Consider the following 12,437-nt stretch of genomic DNA (forward strand, 5'->3'; position numbering starts at 1 on the left):
CAGCGCATCGCGCGTCGCCATCTGGCGAACGGACCGACAGTCAGTCCTGTCAAAATGGCGCTCAAGGGACAAGTCGGTCAAAGTGAGTAACTTAAAAAAAGCGTTAATTTCGCGCGGCATTAGGATTTATTTGTAAACATTATTGCGCGTCATCGTCAGGCGACTCGCGCGGCGTCTCGATCGCGTCGATCTCGCGTCAGTCGATCTCGCAATCGCGTTCAGAGATCCGTCTTGATTGGGCGTACACGCTCCCTGATGATTTCATCGGATGGCTGGAACCGGAGAGACGGAGAAATGTCAAACGTTGCTGCCGAGCGTGAACATGCTCGAGAAATGTATCCGATCTTCGTCGCGTCTTGCGAGAATTCTGACCTCGCAATCGGTGCACTATCGAGTTCAATTCTCGATGCCAAATACGGAAAAGTATACCTTATCGCGATCGTCGCGCGTCGATCATCTCATCTAAACACAAATTATTTCTGCGACGTCAAAAACTGAGCTTATTATTGGAATTGTTACTGATTTAATATCTGAGAGGACAATTGACGAATATCGAGGTGTAAATGTAAAAAATACGGACATTTTTGTGAAAACTTTTACAAACATTCTTACGTCAGTCATTGTTCGTAGACGCGCGATTATTTGATGTGAAATAATTGAAGGAAACGTTCGTTTCAATTATATTAAATTTATGTGTTTATCTTGAAGATTTGGCAAAAATGCGAAATATTCATTCAGCGATGAGCACTACCTCAGGTTTTCAATCGTGTTTCTACGGCGCATCTTCCTCGATAAAACTGTTGCTTTTAAAGAGCAGTTCATGTCGATTTCAAGATGTTATCAAACGAGTGTAAATAAAACTATCCATTTAATTCGCATTTCTATACGTTTGCAAAATACGTACAGAATTATTTTACGTTATATACGCGTAGTTTTTAAAAGCGTGAAAATATTAAATGGAATAAATATTCCATAAATATTAATACAAAATAAAGATTTTATATTGTCAATGCTACAGAAACTTCCGTAAAGCAAAATTATTTGATGTATTAGGTACAATATAATACGATCTAATATTACTGACTTGAACTTTTTTTATCTATATAAGAATTATTTTAGAAATTAATTATCTGATTTTCATATAAATTTCTTAGAAATGATTCGGCTAAATAATCCCTTTTTTTACATCCTTTATGAAAGTTGAAAGTCGCAAAGTTTGATTCTTCTGTACTAGAGATCAAGAAAGATCTTTTTGCGTGTTTTGTACACGTATAAATAACTGATTTTCTTACTTACGAGAATATCGAGAAAACGGGGCTTGCAACTTCGTTGATACGTGCCTGTACATAGTGACGTCATCTCTCTGTAAAGACGATCAATATACGTGTTGGAAAACGTCAAAGGACTTCCTAGTCCGTCAGCATGGTTAATTATCAATTAATCATCGCGGTATCAACAACTATCAATGACTCGTGTGAAGAGTTAATGATGCTTGCTCATTTTCGTTGGAGCTACAATTAATTTTCCCTTGATTTTTAATTATTTTTCCCAACGATTTCTTAAATAAAATAATATTATAAGAAAATTACAAGCTCGTCATCTTTTCAAACGTATAATCTAATTATATTATTTAAATTAGAACCGGCAAAAATTTAGACAACATAATTCTAGTATCTCACTAGAATCACCAAAGGTGTCATTTGTTTATTTCCTACCCTCATTTTTATTTTGTGAAAAATTATTTTGATATTATTTATATCTTTAGAATTATTTATTTTATGTTCACAGTTTTCGATATTTTTATATTCGTATATTGAATATAAAAGGAAAAAAACTAAAATGATTAGCGCAGTCAAAATGTCATTATCGACGATTCTAGTATTAAACAAAAGATCTTAGCAATTATCGCGAGTCAATTATTGCAATTTTAAGGTGCCTCTACGTAATTCGCGAATCGCAAGATGTAATTCGCAAACGCAGATGCAGAATTAAAATTTGCATTTGTGTTTTCATTACGTGCGGTTGGTTTTCATCCTGCGTGTATTTTGCGTGCGATGATTGTCATTCTGCGCCAACATTTACAATTTAACCTACGTTTTCGATTTGCGAATTATGTAGAGGCCCTCTTAATCCATAAAGATATTCTTTTCTTAAATTACAAATAGTCTCCAAAGGCTCAAAAAATTTCAAATAAGTATCAATAAAGGGCAATCAACCAAACAGCTGTCATGTGTAACAAATTCAGATTTATATATAATATTATAATATATTTTTAAAATTCTAAACGTTTCTCTCTCTCACGAGACCATCCTCAATGGACAGCAACTTACAATCATTCAGTATCATAAACTTCTTTACATCAATCTTGTCCTCGTCACAGAATTAAAAAGTTGATATAACATATTCGAAAATTCCAATATGAGAAGAGTGCGGTAGTCATAGATGCAGACAGAACATTGTGTTAACATTAAGACTTGAATAACATGATGAACAAATGGAAGTTAAACCGATTGAAATAATATATTTTTTTCTTTTAGTTATCGCCGCTGATTTGTTACAACACACAGACAAAGTTTTTTTGAAAATGAATTTCAATATTTTAAATCATTATAGTTTTGTAATATTAATTTTCCTTTTTTTTTGTATTTTCATTCTTTTTCTGCTTTTCTACTAAACTAAAAAATAATACTTATCGAATTGTGTCGTTGAAGCAAATAAACGATATGTATTCGTTTGGTTTATATATTCAATGAAACACGCACCGTATATAACATATAGATACATATTCCTTGCGAGAGAAATGTAATTACTAAAGTATTGATTTCTCTATTACAAAGTGTGATATAAATGTTACACTTTGTACAATTGTGCAGCAAAGAATATTCTTTTATAATTTGCATTTCGTTAAAAAGAGATAAAGTTGCTTATAAAATTTGCTAATTAAAATTTTATGTATGAAATCTTGCAAAATATAAAATTAATAGTTGCTTCAATTACTTAGTTCTTGTATTGTTGCCCAAGTTGAAGTTATCCTATCTCTGAGGATAGAGTTCACAATATAAGTTCACAATTCTCTATTAATTTATCACCGGGATAATTAATTCTCTCACGTCGCAGAGATTATGAACGAGGTGATCAAGCAAAAGAAGAAGTCAACAGGTGGGGTAGAATGGCGAATCTTGGTAGTGGATCAGCTCGCCATGAGAATGGTGTCCGCTTGCTGCAAAATGCACGATATCAGCGCTCAGGGTATCACTCTAGTGGAGGATATCAATAAGAAGCGCGAACCTCTGCCGACGATGGAAGCCATTTACCTCATTACGCCTTGTAATCCGTCGGTGCAGAAATTGATCGATGACTTCAGTAATCCGACAAGAACAACTTACAAAGTCGCCCATGTGTACTTCACGGAAGGTATTTCCTACCATTTAATCCTGTATTCTCTAAGGATATCCTCTCCCAAAAATGAATCCCAAACTATCCAATTTTTTTTTTTCGAAAGACTGCAATTTCGTAGATTGACTGTCAAAATAGAAAAAGCAAAAAGTAGAATAAATATAGAGTAATTACTTTTCAGAAGTTTCGAAAACACATTTATTCTGAATTAATTAGTACAGAATTATCTTGATCGTTTTATCAATTTTACAATTTGTGATATATATATGTACAGATTATTTAAATATAATTCAATATGAGTTAATATTTACTCAAATTTAAATTTATTGTTTAGTTATGTGCTTTAGTTATTAATTTATTAAATCATTTTTAATACTTTTAATATATTAAATATAATATTAAATATAATATTGAATAATGGTACATACTAGTATATAATTAGACATCTTAAATATTTTGTTCAAGTTATTCGAATTCGTTAAATTAAACCTATTTATATATCCTACTAATTCCCACAACAGGTCTCCATGCGAGGTATCCGATCATCTAAATTCATAACGATATGGGTTTATAGATTCTCTCATAAAATATAAATTAATAAGCTCTGATGTTTTGAGAAGAACGATCGTACAAAATTATCGGTTCGATTTCTTTTTAATTTCTCGTGTTTTGACATACTCAGTATATCTCTTTGCAGCATGCCCTGACGAGTTGTTCAAAGAATTGTGTCATTCGCTGGTAGCTAAGCACACAAAGACACTAAAAGAGATCAACATCGCTTTCATACCATATGAAGAGCAGGTAAAGCAACGAACACTATGGCAAGAAAAAATGTTTGATCGTTTCGTCCTTCATGGTGATGGGCATACACACACGTACAGAGACACATATACAAAACGCTATAAAATAATTATTCATTCACGCGTTCTATGTTCACTTCTCGGTCTTTAATCACGTAAATTTGATATTACCGCACGGGTCCGGATGTAAATCGGAACGATATTAATACCGCGTTATCCTCTTATCCGATCTGTCCAGTCCATCCTCTGAGCCTTTCACATTATTCATAAACAAGCACATACTAATAATCAGAATGCATTCATGCTTGCAATTGATGCCAGTATGCCCGGAGGAGCTGTTCAATGAAATCTGCAAGTCTCTTGCTGCTAAAAAGATCAAAACCCTCAAAGAGATCAACATCGCATTCTTGCCGTACGAATCGCAGGTGACGATTAAGCAGACGAAAATAATAGACGCTAGTTGTAGCTCTAGAGCGCGAGATTTGTCTTCAATCTTCGAGCATTCACAAGCTTAGAGATTTTTCTGCTTTTTCCGGATCGTCAGTTTACTTTTAGATTGCAAAAGACTAGGCGATATAGACTTCTTGTTGAGGAAAGTCTTCACACCACTTTTCCTTTTGACTCAAAAATATCTGTATGTTGTACATGCTTGTAATGTGAGCCGTATAGCCCGATTTTGTTATTTTTAAAGTTACTAATTGGCATGCTTATTTATTTTGCTTTAAGTACAAAACTTTGTAATTAAATTTACTTTTCTTTGTCGTAATGAGAATATCGCAAAACTGAATCTGCCGTTTTCTTAGGTCTTCTCGCTGGATTCGCGTGAAACTTTCGCTTGCTTTTACAACCCCTCTTTCTTTAATCTGAGGTCAGCCAATATGGAACGTATTGCTGAACAAATTGCAACACTTTGTGCCACACTTGGAGAATATCCATCAGTTAGATATCGCAGGTAATTTCGATCTAAATATGATTTAAAAACAATAACTTATTGTTAATTGTAATTTCTTTTCTTATTGATGAAGAATAATTACACAATTCTTGATAGGATTAAATAAATGCTATTAATATGTATCATAGTGACTTCGACCGCAATGTTGAACTCGCTCAATTGGTACAACAGAAACTAGATGCATACAAAGCTGATGAACCAACAATGGGAGAAGGACCTGAGAAAGCTCGTTCTCAATTATTGATTCTAGATAGAGGATTTGATTGCGTCTCACCTTTGCTACATGAACTTACGCTGCAAGCTATGGCATATGATTTGCTGGACATTGATAATGATGTCTATAGGTAATTAAATAAATTTAACACAATTGCACAAATTTAAAATAAAACTTTAATAATGTCATATAATATTAAATAGGTTTGAGGCAACAGCGGGTCAAGAAAAAGAAGTATTATTGGATGAAAATGATGATTTATGGGTTGAACTCAGGCATCAACATATTGCCGTAGTCTCTCAGTATGTATAAACATAAGTCTTGAACTTTCCAAAAGATTAATAATTATAAATATTGCAATAAAACGTTGTTTTTCAGGAACGTCACTAAAAATTTGAAAAAGTTTACAGAATCAAAAAGAATGCCGCAGGGCGATAAGCAAAGTATGCGAGACTTGTCACAGATGATCAAAAAGATGCCGCAATATCAAAAAGAATTGAGCAAATATGCTACACATTTACAATTAGCCGAAGATTGCATGAAGCGTTATCAAGGAAATGTAGATAAACTTTGTAAAGTGGAGCAAGTGCGTAATATCATAATCACTACCCTATAATCCATTTAATAAGATATTTTTTAATTATAAGTATTTTTTATCGTGTTCTCTAGGACTTAGCCATGGGTACTGATGCAGAAGGCGAACGTATCAAAGATCATATGAGGAATATCACACCGATTTTACTTGATCAAACTGTAAATCATTTGGACAAAATACGCATCATAGCTTTATATGTCATCAGCAAAAACGGCATCACCGATGAAAATCTTAATCGTTTAGTTCACCATGCACAAGTATCTGTTGATGATAAACAGACTATTGTCAATATAGCAAATCTCGGCATTAATGTTGTTGTAGATGTAAGTTAAAAGTTGCAAATCATATCTCATATTAAAAAGTTTTATAGTAACATTTTAAATAGTGATTTAATTCTATTTTTTTGCAACGTTTTACAGAGCAATCGTAAAAAGTTATATACAGTACCACGTAAGGAAAGAATCACAGAGCAAACTTACCAAATGAGCCGTTGGACGCCAATCATCAAGGACGTTATGGAGGATTCCATCGAGGATAAACTTGATTCTAAACATTTTCCGTTTCTTGCCGGACGAGCAGCTAGTTCAGGATATCATGCACCAACCAGGTATACAATAGTGATACTTTTTCTTTATCTAAATTTGTTGTCATTAGATTTCTAAAAATATCAATAACTTATAAACTTGTAGCGCACGATATGGACACTGGCACAAAGATAAAGGTCAACAGACCATCAAAAACGTTCCTCGTTTGATTGTTTTTGTAGTTGGAGGAATGTGCTTCTCTGAAATACGATGTGCATATGAAGTTACAAACGCATTAAAAAATTGGGAAGTCATAATCGGTAAGAATTTTTTGTATCCAATTTCTATTTAAGATAAAAAATAATTTATAACCAAAGCATGATTGAAAATTTATCTATTATTATAAAATATTTATATATTTTTGTAGGTTCATCCCATATAATTACACCAAAATCATTCCTGAATGATTTGAGTAAACTACACGTCTAAATGGTTGATATTTAACAAAAAGAGATAACATTCCTGAATTCCTAATTTGCCATTAGCTTCAATTCCATCACTAATACCATTTATGAAGCTATGAATGATCTCGAGTATGAAATTAGGTTATTTAACTAAATAACGAACACAAAGTCAATTCTCTTTAAGCGAAAGCATTTCGGACAGAAATCAAGCAAGTATCCCGTTGTCAGTTGAATAACAATGAAAGTATTCGTGTATTAATCGAGCACGAAGAGTCTTGATCAGACCGAGTTATCAAGTGCCTGCGCGAATACATAATCAGCAATCGTATGAGACACTCTGGCAATATTGATATAAATCGCACGAAGCTGTATAATCGAACCTTTCAATGGTATCGTAATCGAATCTTTAACAAAGCTCTAGAAATATATCATCATTATTCTTTATCAGTAATAAAAAGGAATTTGTGAAGCTGTGTTTACTTCACAGAAAAAGATCGTGATATTCTTGTACATTTCTTGTTATTAGTATTTTGTTATTTTTTTTTCTCGTTGGAACTTATGTTCCACTACCATGTTCAAATTGACATCTTAAGTGTAAATTGTTTTTGTTCTCAAGCATACTTTTACTTCTTCTAAAAAATTCTATTATAATAGAGACATTAAATCTATAAATGTCATGACACATTTGACTTTATTCTCTTTAAATGTATTATCGATGTAACAGCAATATAAAGTTATTTATTCGATATTAAGTTATTATTATTTCTTAAATCTCTAATTAATGGTATTGAATGTAAAATAAAATCGCTAAATACATACAGAAAATCACTAGATATACAGCCCGACACTTATTCTTCCTTTGTTAACTTATTTATCTGTACTTTTATCGGTTTATATACTCTTATACACTCCTCAGTTTACCAGAGATCGCCAATTCAGATGCTATATTTAATGTAATTTATAAATATATAATATTCACGATACATGAAAAAATCTTCAGCTCTCTCTTTGACAAATTGGATTAGTACTGCTTTTGTTGAATGTAATACAGGTACAACAATTATAATATATATAAATCAGTATATATTGTAAAATTTATCGCAATCGTTGTTCTACAGTTGTGATAAAGAAACGCTTTTCCGATCAGAAACTTGCGTTTGTCAATGAATACTGGTAATAATTATTAATGTAATGTCAATAAATGTTGCTATCTACTAGCGGAGAGATTATTACAAAGTTAAACAATATTTATAAAGTATATCCTGTTATAATATATATATATGTATGTATGTAGATTATAGTCTGAGCAATGTTCTACTTATAAAGGCCTATGATGCGCTCTACTCTTGAGTCTCTTTTTAATTATCACTATGCCACATCTATGCCAATTGAACACAGAATTATAAGAGAATATGATAATAAATATGATAGAAAAAAATCTATTTAAATGATGTCTTATTTAGAAAAATCTTGATATATCTATTACAGCTGATGAAGCTTCCGAAGGTTATCAATAAAGGTGATATTAGTCAAAGTTCACCAATATTAGCAAATATTATTTACAGACTTGACATAATTATCCATATTGAATATAGACCAATATTTAGCGAATATGTGTCATAAACATTAGCCATTCGTCTAGAGACGCCTTAATCCGAGGGTCAACAAAACTACTCCATTTAAAGTAGAAACGCAGCGAACTTTATTACTGAGTACTGTTATTACCAACTGTTTTCTCCTCCGTTAATTCAGTGTTTAAATTTCTGTCGAAAATGAGACCGTAAAAGATGTCAGAGTTAAAAGGAAAAGTAATTCTAGCATATAACGGTGGTTTAGATACCTCTTGCATATTGTTGTGGTTGAAAGAAAAAGGATATATCAAGTTATCGCTTATGTAGTATTTTTGTAATTACATAAATCCTTTCTAGAACAAATCGATATAAGAATTTGATTTAGACAAACATCGGGCAAAAAGAAGACTTCGATGCAGTTAAAGACAAGGCGTTCAAAATTGATGCCGCCAAGATAAAATATCTTTTGACAATACGAAATGAGATAAAAACACCGGAAACTGTATAGTTTATATAAATTTCATTATTTATTAAATGTATTTATAATGAAACACAAAATGTTCCAATCTTTCATTGAATTGAAGAATTTACACGACAAATTCAATTAATTATTACAAGATCGTGATAGACGATATCAGAGAAGTGTTCATAACTTCCTGTGTGGCTTGTGGTTTATTGTATGAGAGAAGATATCTTCTGGGTACTGCCATAGCATGACCGTGTATCAGCTAAAGTTTAATAAAAGCCGCAAAGGCTGAGGATTCCAGTATCATCGCGCATGAGACAATTGGAAAAGGGAATGATCGAGTTCGCTTTGAATTGAACTGCTATTGTACCCTGAAATTACTGTACTTTAAATAGTTTAAATCGATTTCATCAAAGATTTTACGAGCAATAGGAAAACAAATATGAAAAATATATATAGGGAAAAATAAAGTAACAAAAGTTTTATTTTAAATTCTAGATTCTTGTGGAAATGTTCCATGTATTCTTGTTTCACGAGTACAAAAATACAGTGTTAAAACATAATCGTGTCAAATTTTAAACTAATTATAAAAGATTATCAAGATTTTAGCTACGTGGAGAGAAGTCAAATTTTATACCAAGTTCCAAGGAAGATTGGATTTACTGGAGTACGCACGACGAAATGGAATCCCGATCTTTGCAACGTCAAAGGAACCGTGGAGCACTGATGCTAATCTCGTACACATTAGGTGTATAACACGAGTGTGTTCTCGTTATACGAACGAGAAAAGTATTGAAAGGAACATTAAAAGAATATTAATCTTATAATTTTAATTTATATATAGTTACGAATCAGGAATACTAGAGGATCCTATCATTCCAGCGCCGAAAAAACTCTACAAAATGACTGAAAACGACCACTGATCCAATCGATTCCACCTTGCAAGCGGAAGAAATTGAAATTAGCTTTAAGAAGAAATACCTGATTAACGTAAAGTCTAAAAGATGGGAAAATATTCAATGTTCCTCTCGCAATAATTGAATATCTCAATGAGATCGGCGGTGCACATGATACCGGATAGACATTTAGACTAAAAGTATATTACTTATAAAGCTATTTTTGTAAAATAAAATTTTTACGAAATGCATAAAATTGACTGTAACAATATTTGTTCAATTTCAGTCTCGAGCCGTTTACGAGTCGCCAGATGTTCACATTTTAGAAGTCGCGTATCGAGACTTGGAAATATGTACGTATTTACATTGGATCGCGAGATTCCGAGAGTCAAATCCTATCTGACAGATAAGATGTCAGATTACGTTTATAACGGTAGTCAGATATGCGGAGATGCAATATATAAAATTATAAAATACAAAAACTATATAACTATATATAAAAACTACAAAAGTATCTCTAAACAAATTGGATTAAATTCTTTAAAAAAATGCCTCACCAAAAAGGTTTCTAGTTTTCACCGGAATGCGATTTCGTATGAGAATGCATCCAGCATTCGCAAAGATACGTAAACGACACAGTTGAGGCTGCAGCTGTACAAGAGAAAGGATTTGCGCAAGATTCTTAATTAGAGCACAAAATTTATTGTCGGGCAATTATTCTTATCGTTAACATGATTATTTTTTTAGTCTATAACTGATAAAGGAATATCATTTCTTCTCTCTTGTAGCTATGACGATCGCCAGATCGAGCGAGATTTCGTTGTCAACCAACCTCTCGTCTCAATGGACGTACAGGACGACTACGAACCGGTGAATGATACTGGATTTATCCGCACGCATTTTCTGAGACTAAAGGAGTTTTATCGTTTCAATAAACAACACAATGTTTGAATCAAGATTTTATTGCGAATTTCATGAATAAAAGACGCACTGCGTTAAAACTCCACGCTACTTTATTTGCCTTAACATCTACGCGTATTTTCTTCAGACATAATTCGACAATTAACTGAATGGTTTCTGAAAGCTTTGCAAAGTTATCGCAGCAAGAAGAGTAATCGTGTGACAAAATGTAATTAACTCTAGACAAAAACCGTCTCTAGAAGTCCAATCGCTTTGCGGATCGCGCGCATGCAACAGTCGTGGGAGGAAGGTGAGGTTTCACAATAAAACACTATTACTACATCGTTTCTGTTTTCATTTTAGTAATTAATTAATTAAATCTTAAGATTACCTTAGCATATTCGTGAAGATTACAATACAATATACCATATCTTTACGGATATATTAATAGTATACACAGTGCGTGATCTTTTTTTCTTCTGCATCTGCACTATTTCGGCATAGCAATTCAAAGAAAGAAACTACCGTCAAGTATGAAATCATGACAGCGCTTTTTTTCTGATATATCTATATCTCGGCTGAGCGATTTTCTGTACAGATTCCTTATACTCGCGTTTCGTTTCGCATCACTCTGTTTTATATGTATTATGTAACATGCAAAATTACACACTAGGGAATAAAGTTCCTCATGCATATACAATGAATAATCTGTGTAATAACTCTTGTATTCACATTTGCACGTTAATATTAGTTCAAATATCGAAACCTGTTATTTCGTTTTATTTCTAATAATTAATAATAGTACAGATTATATATATATATATATATATGTATGTATAGATTGATGTTGTTAAATAAGTAGAGAAATTTATAATAGATACATATATGTATAAATCAAAATTGCAAACATGCGTCATAAAAAGATTCAATAAAAAAAATGTATTGTGCAATATCAATTACGTAACCTCTAAAGCATTAATAAAAAAAAGGAGAAAACTAAGGTTGTCAAAAAACTTGGTATATCTCAAATTTTTATATTTTACCAACAGATTATGTTACAAGATTGGAAAAATTGAAACTCACTGTAGTATTTGAATCAGTTTTTAATTCGATTTATTTATAAAAAATTATATTTAACATAAATACGAAAGTAATTTTACGAGCTAACGCCATCGATACAACGAAAAAAGGAAATATAGATACACGAACGCAATTAACGCTCAATTAACAACTGCTCTTTCTCTCACTCATTCTTTATCTCATACACACACACACACACACACACACTCTCTCTCTCTCTCTCTCTCTCTCCTTCCCTCCTTATTTAACAACATCAAGCAACATCTCTTTTACTTCAGCCATTTATTTTTCATTTCGTTATTATTTATGTACAACCAGTTTAAATGTTCGCTATCGTTAATCGTAGTAAGTTGCTAAAATTTGTGTTCTATTGGAGATGATGTGCGTTCGTGGGAACTTATATAAAAAATTACTTTTTGATACAGAGCTGAGTGATTTTGGTGTTACTTAGAAATATGGGTGGTGTATGTTATATCCTAACTTATGCTGAGATCCTAATTGATTATATAATCTATATGTCGGCTTTCTTATAAATCTTATCACATACATAGACGTTTGTATTATTAGTACTTAATATTT

At 32.3% G+C, this 12,437-nt stretch overlaps 2 protein-coding genes across 3 annotated transcripts; both read left to right on the forward strand.

The window, feature by feature from the left end:
- The first annotated feature begins 10 nt into the window (after positions 1 to 10).
- Rop (Syntaxin-binding protein Rop) lies at positions 11 to 7,574 on the forward strand. 2 transcript variants are annotated; one of them, XM_018446355.1, is made up of 11 exons: positions 11 to 82; positions 3,118 to 3,414; positions 4,094 to 4,197; positions 5,000 to 5,148; positions 5,277 to 5,492; positions 5,566 to 5,664; positions 5,741 to 5,948; positions 6,032 to 6,280; positions 6,377 to 6,564; positions 6,647 to 6,801; positions 6,909 to 7,574. In XM_018446355.1, the coding sequence occupies exons 1-11, from the start codon at positions 55 to 57 to the stop codon at positions 6,968 to 6,970; spliced, it is 1,755 nt and encodes a 584-aa protein (XP_018301857.1). In that variant the 5' UTR covers positions 11 to 54; the 3' UTR covers positions 6,971 to 7,574. The 2 variants fall into 2 exon arrangements, with proteins under 2 accessions (XP_018301857.1, XP_018301856.1); XM_018446354.1 differs by lacking the exon at positions 4,094 to 4,197 and adding an exon at positions 4,518 to 4,621.
- A 1,158-nt stretch (positions 7,575 to 8,732) lies between these two features.
- Positions 8,733 to 10,829, forward strand: Ass (argininosuccinate synthase). Its single transcript, XM_018446313.1, is given in 14 exon segments — positions 8,733 to 8,819; positions 8,822 to 8,842; positions 8,902 to 8,963; positions 9,128 to 9,345; positions 9,348 to 9,364; positions 9,585 to 9,730; positions 9,827 to 9,887; positions 9,889 to 9,977; positions 9,979 to 10,059; positions 10,122 to 10,227; positions 10,230 to 10,311; positions 10,443 to 10,531; positions 10,642 to 10,699; positions 10,702 to 10,829. Coding segments are annotated over 14 exon segments (1,245 nt in total).
- The last annotated feature ends 1,608 nt before the right edge of the window (positions 10,830 to 12,437 follow it).

Source organism: Mycetomoellerius zeteki, unplaced genomic scaffold (assembly GCF_001594055.1).
Source record: "Mycetomoellerius zeteki isolate Tzet28-1 unplaced genomic scaffold, Tzet1.0 scaffold179, whole genome shotgun sequence".
NCBI lineage: Eukaryota > Metazoa > Arthropoda > Insecta > Hymenoptera > Formicidae > Mycetomoellerius > Mycetomoellerius zeteki.